The sequence below is a fragment of the Equus caballus genome, chromosome 28, assembly GCF_041296265.1.
Source record: "Equus caballus isolate H_3958 breed thoroughbred chromosome 28, TB-T2T, whole genome shotgun sequence".
Lineage (NCBI taxonomy): Eukaryota > Metazoa > Chordata > Mammalia > Perissodactyla > Equidae > Equus > Equus caballus.
Window position 1 is genome coordinate 11,211,342 of NC_091711.1, and position 16,745 is coordinate 11,228,086.

The 16,745-nt window shown below is 37.9% G+C and overlaps 1 protein-coding gene across 20 annotated transcripts in view; it reads left to right on the forward strand.

Annotated features, from left to right (window-relative positions):
- The window catches only part of NAV3 (neuron navigator 3), a 776,877-nt gene that overhangs the window by 597,541 nt on the left and 162,591 nt on the right, over positions 1–16,745 (forward strand). For all 20 annotated transcript variants that reach the window (XM_070254197.1, XM_070254199.1, XM_070254205.1 and 17 more), the window contains one exon: positions 6,059–7,085. In XM_070254197.1, coding sequence (XP_070110298.1) covers positions 6,059–7,085 — 1,027 coding nt within the window. The remainder of the gene's footprint in view (positions 1–6,058; positions 7,086–16,745) is intronic.

A 16,745-nucleotide genomic window follows, 5' to 3' on the forward strand; every position in this document is an offset into this window, starting at 1 on the left:
ACGTCATCAATGTTGGGTTTTTTTTTTGCAAGATGAGATAACTAAAAATTAACTCTGTGAATTTAAATGTTTTCTAAGCATGAATTAACATCTATTCTTACATAAACTGAGAATAATGGTGTAAGTAGGATACCCAAGGAGATAGTATATAGTTTACTGAGTAGAGAGTATCTTGTATCATGTTCTCCTCATTTATAGTCTGCTCATTGAAGAAGAAGGAAATCATGTTTTAAGGAATTACCCAATTAACTTCACTCTTGTGACAAACATGTGGCTTTCTGGAGAGACATACCAGCAGAATTTCTGAGTATGCAGCAAATATATGGAGAGAAGAGAGAGTCAAAAGCCTTCCAAGTTTGGAGTCAGAGCAACCTGAGTTCCAGTGTTGATTTTGTCTTCTCTAAGTTTCACTGCATGTGTCATTTGGAACAAGTTACTTTCTCTTTCTAAGTTCAGTTTTCTCATTTATAACAACAGAAATCATAAGTATGTTGCAGATTATTATGGGTTTAGATGAGATACCATGTATGAAGAGTTTTAAATGTCAGACCATGTATCAAAGTACTTGGAAAAAGTAAGTAGCTGATAAATAACATTGTTTGGTTGTAACGAAGTTGGTGATGGTGGACATGGAAGTGGAGGAAGGGGAGGGAAAGGAGAGGGAGTGGATTTCTCCTTGGAGGCCAGAGCAAGAGCAGGGCTGTGGGCAGAGAAAGGCCCTGTGAATGTGAGATACCAATCCATTGCAGGAGTGCCTTTAAATATGTGCATTAGGTATCTGCTCCTTTCTCTATACCCAGATGACAGCTCATTCACAGTCAGAAGCTGAGTTATCAACATTCAGAAATCTATGTGTGAGACCAGGTTAATTAATATTGAATATATAAATGGCACAGAGGTGAGAATTTGTGGCAGCACCCACTCTGTAGGAGCTACAGATGTTGCCATTTCAGCTGCTGTTGTTGTTGCAACCTTTATTGTGAGGAATCCAGAGAGACTTGTATTATTCCAATGCCTTCCTGATGCACAACGACCTATGATTTGTCCTCTTATTGAAACCTGAAGCAGCTTGTTGCTGTTCTATAGGGACAGGCTGGGGACAGGTTTGGAGCTGAGCTTAGAGAAGTATCTTATATGTGTGTACTCATCTGAGAAGGATTTTACAGCTTTTGCTGTGACCATGACTGTGGGGTGGATGTGGATGTCATAATTTGGAGTCCCTCCTGTCTCATTTTTGGGTGTAGTGATGTTGGAACTCCTCCTCTGTACCTGAACTGCTGTAGCAGTCTATCTAGCTAATGTCAGAACACTTAAAAAGCATCCTGACTGGTCCTTTTTTTTTTTTTTATTTCTCCCCAAAGCCCCCCGGTACATAGTTGTATATTTTTCATTGTGGGTCCTTCTAGTTGTGGCATGTGGGACGCTACCTCAGTGTGGTCTGATGAGCAGTGCCATGTCTGCGCCCAGGATTCGAACCAATGAAGCACTGGGCCGCCTGCAGCGGAGCACGCGAACTTAACCATTCGGCCACGGGGCCAGCCCCCTGACTGGTCCTTTTACTCCCTTTCCTCTCCTTCCCATCCAAGCTCCCAGGCAAACAGGGGTAGGAGTCCCCTGGCTTCTTAAGCTAGTTGTAGATACACAGAAGATACACACTAAATATGTGGCTAAAATGGTGACATTAAGCATGTTAGGCAAACCTGATGGGCTTATTATATTTGTAGTGACCCCTCTCCACAAAATGTTAAGTATCCAGAAGAATACAGAACTGCCAAGGGTCCGAAAGTTCAAAGAATGAAGAATATTGATGTTGCACACCCATGGAACATTTAATAAGTTTAACCAATATGGAGACTGTCATAAAAAAACAACTCTTTAAAGCTGTTATGTCAGCAATTTCCATGATGTCTGAGTCTGTTCAACGTTTACCACTCAAAACATGGTCTGTGACCAGCTGCACTGACATCGTCTGGAAGCGTGTTAGAAAAGCGGAATCTCAGGATCCACTGCGGGTCTGCTGGACCACAAGGTGAAGTGCGTTCAGTAGGTCCCCAGGTGACTGCTGTGCACATTAAAGTGTGAGAACCACTATGTGAAACACTCAGAATGCCAGGCACTCTAAGACAATGATAGAGCCTGGGCTCTAGAGTCACACAGTGTGGGATCAAATTCCAGCTCTGCTCCTCACAGCTGTGCACTGCTGAATGTGCTGAGTCTCACAAAGCTTTGCTTTCCAAAAACGTGAATTAGAAATAGGAGCCCTTCCCACCTCCTTGGGTTGTTGTGAACACTAAATGTGAGGTAATGCAGTTGAAGAATCTTCAATAAAGTGCCAGTTAGCCTTATTATATTCATAATAATTATTAACATTATTTTCGTTATAGAATAAGAAAGATTGCAAATGACTTTTGAGATCATAGTAAGAACCTGAAGATGAATTCAATGTGATGCCATCATGTTCCTCTTAACAATATTTACAGCAGACTACACTTTGATTTTGGGGGTGCTATGTTTCTCTCCAAATCTGTGTCCCAATATATCTATGCACATTTTGTTAAAATGTAAATAAATAGAATAAATTTTCACATAGTTCCCTAAAAAATTTTTATAAATGTTTCTCCTGCCCTGAACGCTTACATTATCTCTCTTAACACATTTGTCTTGATCTTATCTTACTTAATATTGTGCAATGCTTTGTGCAATTCTGATCTCCTCTACTGTTTTCTTTCCCACCTCCTACTCATTTAACATTTAATATATATCATTCATCTTTTATGAGTCTGTTTTCTTTCGTCTGACTAGATTACAAGGTGTCTTGCATAGAATAGACACTCAGTACATATGAAGAGATGGTGTGCCTAGATTCAAATCCTATAGATTGTAGGAACTGAATAGCATTGATGAATATTGCTGGACATAGTAGGAAAATAGAGCCATATGTTGGACAAAAATCAGCAAAACAGTGAGGTCACTGTGTGAAATGCATGGGCATGTTTACAATTCACTGAACTTGAGAAAATTCATTTTGTTTGGAGGTTTCTTAGTTTCTAATTGAATCTAGGCAATTGAGAAATAAAGTTCACTTGATATAATTCTATTAAAAGCATTAATTTCATGGTCATTATTTTCTGTTTCTATATTCAAGAAATATTATAGTTGGTGAACCATTGAGCTTATCCTTATACATTTGAAAAATAGTATGATATAGTAGTTGATAGAATTAACTTAGAATCAAAGCTAAGTTCAGTTCTCAGTTTTGTCACTAACAAATTGCATAACTTTGGCCAAGCTATTTAACCTTTTTGTGCTTTAGTTTCTTCATATGTAAAATGAGGATAACTGAAAACTTCATGCCATTCTTGGGAGGATTCGGTTACTCTATGTCGAATACATAGTTCAGTGCGTGTCCAATAATGCGTGCTGTGTATGTAATACAAAACCAGCTCTCATGGAATGCACAATGTGGTGGAGGAAGCAGGACATTACAGGGGAGTTATAATGGCTGTAATAGAGGAAATAAGCTATGGAAGAAGGTAGAGGAGCCACTCACTCCAGACTTGATGCTAAGATGGTCAGAGGTGGGAGTGGGGATAATGTTTTCGCTTTGGGTTTTCATTTTTTTCCTCAGAAGAAGTGAGGTCAAAGTTGAGACCCGACCAATAGTATGAATTATTCTGAAGAAATATTTAGCAGGCATTTCTACCTGTAGGTAGACAATGTACTTTATCTGCTACTGAGGATTATTAAATCATGATGAAATGTTATCAGTCTTTGAAAGGGATCTGTCAGTGAAATAAATTTGGAATTACCTAGACTTACAACAGAAGTCAAAGGTTGAAATCCATTCACGGAGAGTGAGCACACTTGATACATGGAATGTTTTGAAGCTTGCTTGATATGTTTATCTTGAATTAGTCAATACTCCCACTGTTTTTCAGAATGCTTTGGTGTTGGTATATGAACCTAATGGATCTGTATAAATATTCTAGAAATGGACATAATTACAGACTTTACATGAATATTGGGGAAAAAAGCAATTTATCATCATATGCTTTAAAACTTAAATATACCATGTAAGCATTTTGGCTTTTCAGTGAACTAATACATTTTAATCTAGAGGATATACATACAGTCTTACATTTATTTTCCCAGTTGAAATGTAGAATTGTAGAAAGGTAGTGTGGAATTAGAAGTCAACGTTAGTATACCAATTTGCTTAAGAAAGTTTAATATAAAATGCATTTGTCTACACGATTATTGTTAATGTAAATTTCACAAATATGTTATTTTAGACACATTTATTTAAAAAAGTGCAGCTCACACAAATATTCAACTAACAATGTAACTTCTTTTCCTCTAAATTCTTTATTTCCTTTTTTTTGTATGTCAATTTCTTCTTCTGAAAAATAGGAAGACTGGTATTCTGTACTAATTGGCTTGATTACATACTGTTTATCATGCATTTTGACAGCTTTAAGAAAACATTTAAAAGTAAAAGCTTTGTAGTTTTATAAATATGAATGTTTAATGAAATTTAATGGGCTCCAATTCCTAAATATTCTGAAAAGGAAATTCTTTATGAAATATTTCCATTGGGCATTTCATCAAAAATATCTTTGCATCTGTTTGTTACTATCAAGTTTGTTTTTGTTTTGTTTATTTTTGCTTGAGGAAGATTCACCCTCAGCTAACATCTTTGCCAATCTTCCTCTATTTTGTATATGGGATGCCACTACAGCATGGCTAGATGAGCACTATGTTGGTCCATGCCTGGGATCTGAACCTGCGAACCCAGGCCACTAAAGCAGAGCATGCGAACTTAACCACTATGCTACCAGGCCGGCCCCAATATCTAGCATTTTAACAGAACCAAATGATGCCTCTTTTACATAAACATCTAATTTAATCATTTATCATTCCATCTCTCTCACAAAAAGAAAAAAAAAAAACAAGAGGGTAAAAGAGGGAGGCATTTCTGGCAGAGGAAACTTAAGGTAAATGACCACCATCATAAAATACCCAAATTTTAACATTTATACTGAGGTCTTTTAACTTCAAGCTCAGTTCTTTTTTATTCTATATAATATCAGAAAATCTCTTTTTGGTTTAGGTTTTCATGCTTAAAAATGAGAGACTTGTAATCAGGCATTAATCAGTGCTATAGCACTCCTGTAAAAATTCATGTCATCGTGAGATTTCTGCATTGGAAAATGCTTCTATGACAAAGGCCTTATTTTCCTATAGCTGCCCATAAGCAATTTTATTTTCTATTAGAATGTAAAGTTTGTTCAGATCTCCACAGGAGGCTATAGGTGTGTTGGTTAAAAATGCTCTGAATTCAGTTCAAATCCAGGCTAAGTGACCTTGAATAAGTTATGTAGTCCTGCTTTGCCTTAGTTTTTTTATTTGTAAAAAAGGGAAGATAATGTTAATACATACCTTGTAGAGTTGTTATAAATATATATGTTATATATGTATACATATAATATATTTATTTCTTAGTAAATCATCTGACCCATACAAGCATAAATTTCAATACTTTTTATACAAATAAAAATAAACAATACTAACAAAAAGCTTAATCATGATTCATGAGCATATTTAATCAGATAACAATAAGCTAGGCTTCCTGTAGGTTAAAGCAATTTCTCAATATTTATTATAGAACATATTCTTAGGGCTATGTGGAATATCAGTTTACTGCTATGAGCCACAGCAGTAATTGGAAAAAATACAAAGAATTGCTTAGGGAAAGGATAGTGTTTTATTCATCTTTAGTTATCTGTGGCTAGCCAAGTTCATTTGGGTAAGAGTAATTTTAGAAGGGAAAAAGAAGCAAGTTTTTTCCAAAAAATCAATGCCTCTCAGACACTGAATTTTTGATATATGGTACAAAAACAACCACATCACAGAGGTGATTGATGCCACACAGCATGTCTGTGTTCAGTTCACAGGAGAGAGACTTCCACGTGTCTGTAGTTGGAAGTACTCAGTGGTGTGATATAAATGATCAAAACTAATAAGCCTTTCCTTTACTTTTTTTCTTAACAATGTGCAGATTCCTCCAAAGGACCTCAGCCATCTTCAGGTGCGAATGGCAACATGCAGCCCCCGGGCACTGCTGCGCAGCCCCCTGCCTCCGCCATCCCTTCTCCAAGCGCCAGCAAGCCCTGGCGCAGCAAGTCCATGAATGTCAAGCACAGCGCCACCTCGACCATGCTGACGGTAAAGCAGTCGAGCCCTGTCACCTCTCCCACACCATCTGCAGACAGACTGAAGCCCCCTGTCTCGGAAGGGGTCAAAACAGCTCCCTCGGGACAGAAATCCATGCTTGAAAAATTCAAGCTGGTCAATGCTCGGACTGCTTTACGCCCCCCACAGTCTCCCAGTTCAGGACTCGGTGACGCTGGGAAGGATGACGATGCCTTTTCTGAATCTGGTGAAATGGAAGGTTTTAACAGTGGTCTGAATAGTGGTGGCTCAACAAACAGCAGCCCCAAAGTGTCACCTAAATTAGCCCCTCCAAAAGCTGGAAGCAAAAATCTCAGCAATAAAAAGTCTTTGCTACAGCCAAAGGAAAAAGAGGAAAAGAACAGGGACAAAAATAAAGTTTGCACTGAAAAACCGGTCAAGGACGAGAAGGATCAGTTGACAGAGATGGCTCCAAAAAAGACCTCTAAAATTGCAAGCTTGATCCCAAAGGGCAGTAAGACAACAGCAGCCAAGAAGGAAAGCTTAATCCCATCTTCCAGTGGGATTCCAAAACCGGGCTCAAAGGTGCCAACGGCAAAGCAAACCATTTCACCTGGTAATGCAGCAAGCAAAGAGTCAGAAAAATTCAGGACTACCAAGGGAAGCACTTCCCAGTCTTTGCCCAAGCCCATGACCGCTGAGAAAGCAAGCACATCCCACTGCCCTGCTCCTTTGGAGGGAAGGGATGCCAGCCAAGCTTCTCCCGCTGGTTCCTGTGCTGTGCCGGTGGCACAAGGCCTTGGGCAGGGTGCCGGAAATGGTGCTGTCCAGCTCCCTCAACAGCAGCAACACAGCCACCCGAACACTGCCACGGTGGCACCATTCATTTATAGGTAAGGCGACCTCTGTTCGTCCCCAGTAGTGAATATTTACAGGTCCTCCTCCTCAGCGTGTGATATGAAGGCTGCTGGAGTCCTGTTGTGTATCGTCATTTTGGAACAATGTTTCAATCTGATGATATAGGCCTAGAATTTAATTTTTCAAGAAAAACCCTCCAATAAGCTTTAGTCCTATTTGCCCTCCCCTCCCCTCCCCTCTCGTCAGGAACTTGAAGGCCTCCAGAGTTAACCTGCTTGTTACTGAAGGCAAAATAGAACTCAGATGCCGTGAATTCTCCTGTGTCTATTACTGTTACTACTAGTACTGCTGTTTTTATTATTAGTCTTTTAAAATAATTCTCAGGACTATAGAGTTCATAGATATTTTTATTTTTACCCTTAGGAGACAGTATACCATAATAGTTAAGGGGGAAGGCTCTGGAATCAGACGGATGTGGATTTAATGCCCAGCTCTGCCATTTACCAGCTCTAAGACTTTGGACAAGTTGCTTAACATCTCTTAGTCTCATTTTCTCCAGCTGTCAAATAGGAGTAACAGTGTCTACTTTGTAGAGTTGGGAAGAGTAACAGGGATAATGCATATAAAGTATTTACTGTATATTCTGGCACATTGCAAATGTTTGTTAAATGTTCTTTATAAGGCATCGCTTTCCCAACATAAAATTTATAGTAATTTTCCACAGCTAGGCATAAGTTTCTAGACAAAAATAATAATCTATATAATTATTATATTTATACTTTAATTTGTTTTTGCATTTTATTTGTTTTATTTTGTGTATTAGAATATACAATATATGCTATATTTTAAAATATCTACCTTACTCTACGGTTATAAAAATAGCACATTTTGCTTATTGTCCTGTGGTTTGTTTTAATCAATTAGAAATATGTCACTTACCGCTGTGTCTCCAGTTTCATTCACTGTCTTGTCAGTGAGCAGACGCCAAGGGAGGAACAGGCGTCCCTAGGCAGGTGGGCAGTTCAACAATAGGGAAGAAATGTTCTGAATAGGAAGTAGGACCTGCTATAATTAAGGAAGAGTCAAGATTAGAAAGTTAGAAAATCTATTAAATTTATGGGTTTTTGAAGTAAAGAACATAACTATAATGATTTGTTTTCCCTCAATGAAACACGTAAGCGCTTTTTTTCCTGGGACTTCATATACCCAGCAAAACGAATTTATACTTATTGCATTTTAGCTCCCGGGACACCTCATTTAAGTTTACTATTCTGGCTTTAGTAGCAATAACTCATTTTAAACCTTTGTATTTGAATCAGATGGGAGTCTGCAACTCTTTCTAACTCCAGAGTCCCGATCTGACAACGGGGAATTTAAGATGTCAAATCATAATCCACCTTTCAAAAATATATGAAAAAATCACAAAGTTTTAAACGTCATACTCAGCATACTTGTGGCTCTTAAATATATTCTGTAAAAACATCAGTCATTTCGAATCAACACAAATGAATTTCATAGAAAAGTGCAAATCTAAGCGGAAAGAATGTATCTGCCAGTCTAGTTGCTCCTTTCTAGAAGTCGCAACAGGCATTTTTGTTTGTTTGTTTGCAATAAAGTATCCAGTGGATATAAATTCAGTGGTGTACATTTGAAAACATAACTTTGACTCTTGAAAAGAGGAAGCAGCAGAGCTTAGAGGTTAAAGTGTGGATCAGCTGTGTGACCTTGCCAAACTCTCCAACCTCTTGAGTTTCTGATTGCCCTCTTTAAAATGAAGATTATACAAATGAGGTGGTGTGGCCAATTTAGCTAAAATACTGGCTGTAAAGTCTGTTGGCTCTTCCCTTGTTCAGAAACAGCATCTGGTTTTGTTGACATGATGGCCCCGAGAGCCAGGTTGCCTGGGTTGGAATCTCAAAGATGCCATTTATTATTTATGTGACTTTAGGTAAAGTATTTAAAGACTCTGAGCTTCAATTTCCTAATCTATAAAATGGGGATGATAATAATAGAAGCTTCCTCATAAGGTTGTTTTGAAGATTAAATGAGTTAATATTTATACGGAACTTAGAACAGTACCTACCGTATAGTAAACGGGCTTTCCCAAACTTCAATTTCTAATCCTGTGAATGGTGGTTGGTAAGAATGTCTACCTTATTTGGTTGTTTTAAAGATTAAATAAGGCTGTCCCATGTAAAGACTTTAGCACAGAGCTAGATTTGTAATAAATGACTTACAAATGTCAGTAATTATTTGTATTATTGTAATTATATAAAGTAGTTGAAAATAAATAAAATCATCTAATAAAAAGGTTTCACATTATAGTCTATACATGAGCCAAGAGTGGCCTGAAATCTTTTATCAAGTCAGAATAATGGTATAAATGATCATGTCAATCCTCTCAAGGTAGAGTAGTCAATATTCAAGCTTTTTAACTCTCAGTGAGAGATATTTATATCATAGCATCATGTTGTCTGCATTATGTGACCCCTGGTGTCTTTTCAACTCTGACTGTTCCAACTCTATTTAAGAATCTTCCTGCAAAATCCCTGACAGACTTTTCTGGAGTTGCTAATCATTTGAAAGATAATAGTAATAAGTTACTATTTTATAATGGTATTATCAGTGAAAGTCTCTGTGTTGCAAGATTTAGGTTCATTTTCTCACTTAAACTTTATCATAAACCCATGAGAAAGAAATGTTGTCTCCACTTTACAGAGAGGAAGAAGCAGAGATTTCAAGTCAGAATAGTGATCATCTCTTAAAGTCACAGGGCCCCTAGGAGTTTGCCTTTGCACCCAAATATGAGTCTGGAGCATGCCCTCCTTTGCTCATCAGTTCTTTCTGCATGTATAGAAATGAGGTATTGTTACCAGGGACATTCTGGCTAGGAAAATGTCAATTGTAGATCCACACAATTCTCAATCAGAACTCATTTATAATGGAAAGTGCTTAATTGCTTATAAATGCTATAAATTTAAAATATATATGTGTGTGTATGTAGAAATGTACATGTGTTTGATATTTAAAGATAATTAAATGACTTCTATAAAACTGGAAGATTGACCGCTGATGGTGATGGTTTTCTCCATTTATCAGCCCACTTCGAAGTCATGCTAGGTTATTAATTATACCCTCTGCGACTCTAATAGATGTTTCATAATACTGGTTCTTGCAAGTTGAATATTCAGAGTCCTATAAATATAATGTTTGGTTCTGGAAGTTAATGGATTTCATATTGGTCCTACTTCTTATATAATGCAAGTACATTCTATATTAAGTTTTGTAACTCATTTATCACTAAAATGTGATAAAAAGTGTTTTGAATTTAATATATCCTTATCCATTTAATGAGTATATATAATTAAAATCAAAGATGTGACTTTTAAAAGAGAAGATTTTAATTCAATGTAAGAATATCCCAGTAATTAGACGTATCTGAATGGAACAGGCTGCCTTTGTAAGTGTTAGTGTGACTACCAATTGCCATAGTTTAGGTAAGGGGAAATCACCAGATACTTTTTCATTTATGTATTCATCACTCATTTTGCAAATACTATGTAATGAGCGTTACAAAGATTAAAAAGCTCTCTGCCCTTTGAGAACTCAGTCTTTTGAGATAATGGTAAGAATGTAATAAAAAATAAAAAATGATTGATATTGTGGAAGTATTTGCAGCAAATAACATAGAAGAAAGAGTTTTCTTAAGTCTTACATGAGGGTAGAGTCAATGAATGCATCATAAGATAAGAGATGAGACTTAAAGGATGAGTCAGAATTTGTCAGGTGGGAGGGAGAATGTTGCAACTTCATCCAGATTTGACATTCTACAATTCTACAATCCAAGCATGATGAAAAATTAATAGGCAAATTATGACATGCTATGCAAATGCTGGTAACTAGAACTGTCACAGAGACTGGAGGTTAGGATGCCTGATTACTTGAATGGGAGACTAAGGGAGAAAATTTGGCAAGAATACACATTTTGTTCTTTTTCAGTCACTCCTTCCCCACATCTTATTTTCAGCCAGTCCTATTGGCTCTTCCTGCAAAACATACCGTCAGTCAGGCATTTCTTTCCATTTCCACCCCACCCCTCCTGGTCCAAACCACATCATCACCAATTCTCACCTAGTATCCAATGAGTCTTCTAACATCCACTTTTGACCCTTTCTAATAACACCCTTCACACAGTAGAGACTCTAACCTTTGAAAAGTATGAATTGTGTATGTCATTCCAATTCATGAGAACATCTGTTGGATTTCTATTACACTTAAAAAATAAACTCACACACCTTGCCAAGACCTACAAAGTCCCTATGCAATCTGGCCATCTAACTCTCAAGCCACACTTATACCATTCTCCCCCTAGTGTACTGAACACCTGCCATCATTCTGTTTCTCCGCAAACTAGGCTGTACTGCCTTGGGACCTTTGTCGTAAATGTTCCGTCTGCCTGTACTGACTCTCTTCCAGATCACAGCAGGCTCCTTCTTCTTATCAGATCTCTTCTTACATGCTACTTCTTCACAGACGCTATCTCCAACCATCTGGTCCAAAGGATCATCCCTCATGCCTCTGGCCAGAATTATACCCCATCACACTCTTGTACTTTATTCATAGAATTTATCACTATCTGCTATTTTTTGGTTTACTTATTAACAAGTGTGATTTCAGCCTCCTCTGACTGTAACATAAGCTCATTGAGAGCAAGAGTCTTGTCTTTTTTATTTAGTAGCATAATTTCCCAGGAAAGAGCCTACCCAAGTTGGCACCAAATAAAAATTGTTGAATGAAACACTATCATCATGAGTTAGGATTACCTGCTATAGAAGAATAGAAAAACTGCCCAAAATATACAGTGCAATAGGGAAAATTCTGAAGTCTCCTACTTCCTAGAAATGGAAGAGTGTAACTGAAATATAAACAGCTTTAAAATATTTAAAGAATGAAATCGTATCTTCTCTTCAGTAAATTCATTCACTTATTTCTTCTTCTTCTTTCAACAGCTACCTTGTAAGTACCTATTATGCATAAGGCATCAAGGATAGAGTGAAACACCACATGGCCCATATGTCATTTTCCTTCCGTTGTCCACAAGATAGTAGGCAGAAGACTGACTAGAAGATAAATACAAAATGAAGCAGGAAGGGTAAAGCTCCCCAGCAGTGAACCAGATTTGCTGCATTTAGAGTCCAAAAATGGGAAAATTACTGCTAGCTGTTGGAATCAGAGAAAGTGGCACTTGAGCTGAGTTCTGAAAGATATGTGAGATTTGGGGCTGAGGTGAGGGGGACAGGAAAGGAAATGTAACACTGAAGGGACCATGTAACCAAGGTGAACACAAGAGATGTCAGGTGGTCAGCAAGTACATCAGTTGTCCTAGAAAGTGGAGACTGATTGGATCCTGATTGTAGAAGAAATTCTTGAGTGTCAGTAACTTGGACTCTGTGTATATATGCACGTGCGTGCATGTGTGTGTGTGTGTGTGTGTGTGTGTGTGTGTGTGTGTGTGTGAGAGAGAGAGAGAGGCATGATCTGGAAATTACTATGTCTTCAGTGTGTAAAATGGATTGTCACTGGGAGATATCAGGGCAGAATAAACGATGTTCAATAGCTAGATGAAGGAGAAATTTACTGAATTTCAGAGGTAGCTTTATTAAGACTTTAAGTAGTGGTCCTAATTATAGGAAGAAAAGAAAGGGAAAGGAGAAAAGCATAATTTAAAAAAAAAGCCTACTTTTCGCTGATCCTCTTCTTTCTTGGCGTCGACCTTTATGCGGTATTCTTCAAACTTGTTTTCCTTGCCTAGAGTTCAAAAAGTGTTACCTTAGCTCCTTTGGACTTTCAAAACATGCCTCCCCTCCTCCCACGTGTCATTTTTCTTCTATTGCATTTACATTTATTAACTTAGAGCTACATTTCTCATACTTGCAAAGATATGTGAAGTAAAACAGTGGAGTAATTAGTTAAGGAGAAAAGAAAGATTTGTACAATGTCCCTAAACCTGAGCTTTTCTAGCAGCCCCCAATAAATTTCAGAATAGCTATTAACCAGATTCATAACTTGCTATTTTGAGGTCTACATTCTTTTCTTTAGAGCAACATTGTGGGTTCTCAGGAGAGATGTTTGCTATAACGAGTTTCTGTGAGATTTCAAATTTGCCCAGAAAGTGACATGGAAAATTGACACTTGAATAGTATACTGTATTCTGAAAGGAAAAGAATGTAAAACATTAGTTTTGAAAATGCTGACTCTAATGGTTTTAGGTTTGGCTTATTTGTTGAACCAGTAGATTGAGTAGAAGGAGCTGTGAGTTTACGGTATTGCAATGCAGAGCATATCATCATGGTACAGATAGAGCTTTTGTAAGCCCTGCAGCTACTGTTACAGATGGTGCTGCAATTGTGGTTTTATGTGAGCTGGGCATAATTGGTCATCAGCACAAAATAAAGCTTATTGACTGCTTGCCTTGTGAGCTTGTCTTTTGCTACATTCGATATATATCTGTGCATCGGGTAGCAATTTAAACTCCCTCACACAGCAGTATTTTTAAGACGGAGTGCAGAGAGACTGCTAGAAGAGGGCCTGTTGTGTAGGCTGCTGCCCCAAGTTGGCATCCCCTCAGCAGAGAAGCTTTATAAGCTACCCTTTCTGTATTTGGCTTACGAGATTCAACTACCAGATTGCCTAACCAAACCACTGTTTCTTCTTTCTATATTTTATTTTCTCTTGGAAAAAATTTTGGACTTATGGAAAATTTACAAGCATACCACAAGGAACTCCCAGATACACTTCACTCAGAGCACCCAGAGACTTTATTCAAGTTTCACTAATTGTCCCAAAGATGTCACTTTTAGGATGTATGTTGTCCTGTCTTCCTAATATCCCTCAATCTGAAACAGTTACTTAGTCTTTCCTTGACTTTCATGACATTGATATGTTGAAGGCAGGCATTTTGTAGAATGTTTCTTAATTTGGATTTGTCTGCTATTTCCTCATGATTAGACTATAATACAGGTATTTTTGTCTAGAATGTCACAGAAATGATGCAGAGTTCTTTCCATTGCATCCTATCAGATATCAACTGTGTTGATATTTCCCATTTTGGTGGTGTTAAATTTGTTCCTTTGATTAAGATGTCTGCCACGGTTTTCCACTCTGGAGTTACTTTGCCCCATTTGCGTTTAGTTAAGCATTTCTGTGGAAAGATATTTTGAGACTTTGTAAAAATCACATTTCTTGATCTACTTTCACCCATAAGTTTTAGCATACATTGAGGTTTCTTGCCTGAGTTAACAATTTTTTATGATGGGTGTCAAATGATTTTGAATTCCATCATTCTTTATACATTTATGCCTTGGCATTCTACTTTAAGGAAAAGATGTCTCTTCTCTTTCTCCTCCTACTCTTCCTCCCCGACCCCTTTCCTCCTCCCCTTTCCCTAACCCTCCTTCCCCTCCTCTTCTCTCTCTCTCTTTAAATTGTGTGGACTAATGGATTCCTATTGTATTCAATATAATCCTATTGGATTATAATATGACTATTTATTTTGCTGCTTAAGTTTTCCCAGATTTGGCTACTGGGATGCTGTTCAAGCTGACTTCTGCCCCATTCTTCTTTGAGAACTGCATTTCTCTTTGGCTCACGGTGTTCCTGGCTCATCTTGTACTCTCCCTGACTTGACTTCAGCTTTTATTTAGGAAGCCCTGATCTCTTTTTATAGAGAATGATATTTAGAAGCTAAGATCTCGCTTCCCCTAAGTTTCCGAAGTGGTAAAGTATATGTAGGTACACACACATACCCACGTGTGTTTATATCATTTATCTCAATACCTATGAGATAGCTATGATTGATAGACATGATATATATAAAACTATACCTGAATTCACAACAGTACCTTCAATTCCAAATCAACGCATGGTGTTTATTCTTGCTTTATGTTTTCCTTCTGTCATCTGAGAAATTGGGCTCCAATTATCCTCAATATGTTTTCCTATTTGCTCAGGCCCTTGAATATAACAAACCTCCCTCCACATTGGCCTCCTCTTCACTCTGACAGGTTCCTGGCCTGGGCCCTGGCTGTCACCTGTCTGCCTTCCCATCAGGGAGGAAAGAAGAGAGAAAGCCCATTGCTGGTTTTGGAAAGATAGTCATGTTTCTTTCCCTTTTGTTTGGTTTATAAAGCAGGAACTTTGACACCTTTATTTAATGTTGCTGACTCAAGTTCTGCTTGTGTCCACATTTGTGACTATATCCATGTCAAGATGACTCCAGAGAGGGATATATTTTTTGAATATAAATCAATATGCAAACACCCATACTTATGAAATTGGCAATTTGAAGATTGATAGTATCTAGCACTGATTGCTGAGTTCCTTTAAATGGCACATATAGGGGCCGGTCCGGTGGCACAGTGCTTAAGTTTGCACATTCCGTTTCAGCAGCCCAGGGTTTGCCGGTTCGGATTCTGGGTGCGGACATGGCACAGCTTGGCAAGCCATGCTGTGGTAGGCGTCCCACATATGAAGTAGAGGAAGACGGGCATGGATGTTAGCTCAGGGTCAGTCTTCCTCAGCAAAAAGAGGAAGATTGGTAGCAGTTACTCAGGGCTAATCTCCCTCAAAACAAACAAACAAACAAAAACAATAAATGGCACTTATACTCAAGAATATACTCAAGAATAATTCTTTTTCTCAAGAATCAAGAGTAAAAATTTAAAGTAGTAAAGAGACCAGTGGATATTGTCACATTCAAATATTTTATTGACTTAGTGACTGAGCTATCTGTAAGCTAAGGGGACCTCAAATGCAATAAAATACTGTGTCCAGAGGCAATTAGATAGAGTTAAACTGTAGGGTAGTGGTTAACAGAACAGTATCTACAGGCAGCCAGCTTCAAGTATGGGTTAAGTGTCTACCAACTTGTTATATAGGGCAAGTTATTAAATCTCTAGAAGCCTTAATTTATCTACAGCACCTGTATTACAGGTGTCTAGTCTGTTTAGGCTGGTATAACAAAAATACCATAGACTGGGTGGCTAAAACAACAAACATCTGTTTCTCACAGTTCTAGAGGCTGGGAAGTTCACGATCAAGGTATCTAATGAGAGCCTTCTTCCTGGTTCATAGATGGCTATCTTCTCACTCTGTCCTCACGTGGTGGAAGGGGCAAGGGAGCTCTCTGAGGTCTCTTTTACAAGGGCACTAATCCCATTCAAGAGGGCTCCACCCTTGTAACCTAAGCACCTCCCAAAGGCTCTACATCCTAAATACCATTACATTGGGGATTAGGTTTCAACATATGAATTTTGGGGGGAAACAAACATTCAGTCCATAGCAACAGAATTCTTGTAAAGTTTGAGTGATATGCCACAGATGAAACACTAGGCACAGAAATTGGCACATATTAATTACATGCACAGAAACAGGAAGTAGCTTTTATGTTCATCATTGGTGAAGTCTAGACTTTTGACCACTACAGCTCTTAGTAACAGACACTAGCACTGAGGGCCTGGCTTGTTAGAACTCTAATTAAGTTAAATGGCATTTTTGCAATGCTATATCTTAGAATATCAATAGGTACTTGTAACGTGTTGACTATGTTGTAAATGCACACTAAGATAGTCTGCACAGGACTGTATCTGCTAAATATTTTAAAGGAATGTCATGATACTCATTTTTTTCTTTTTCTA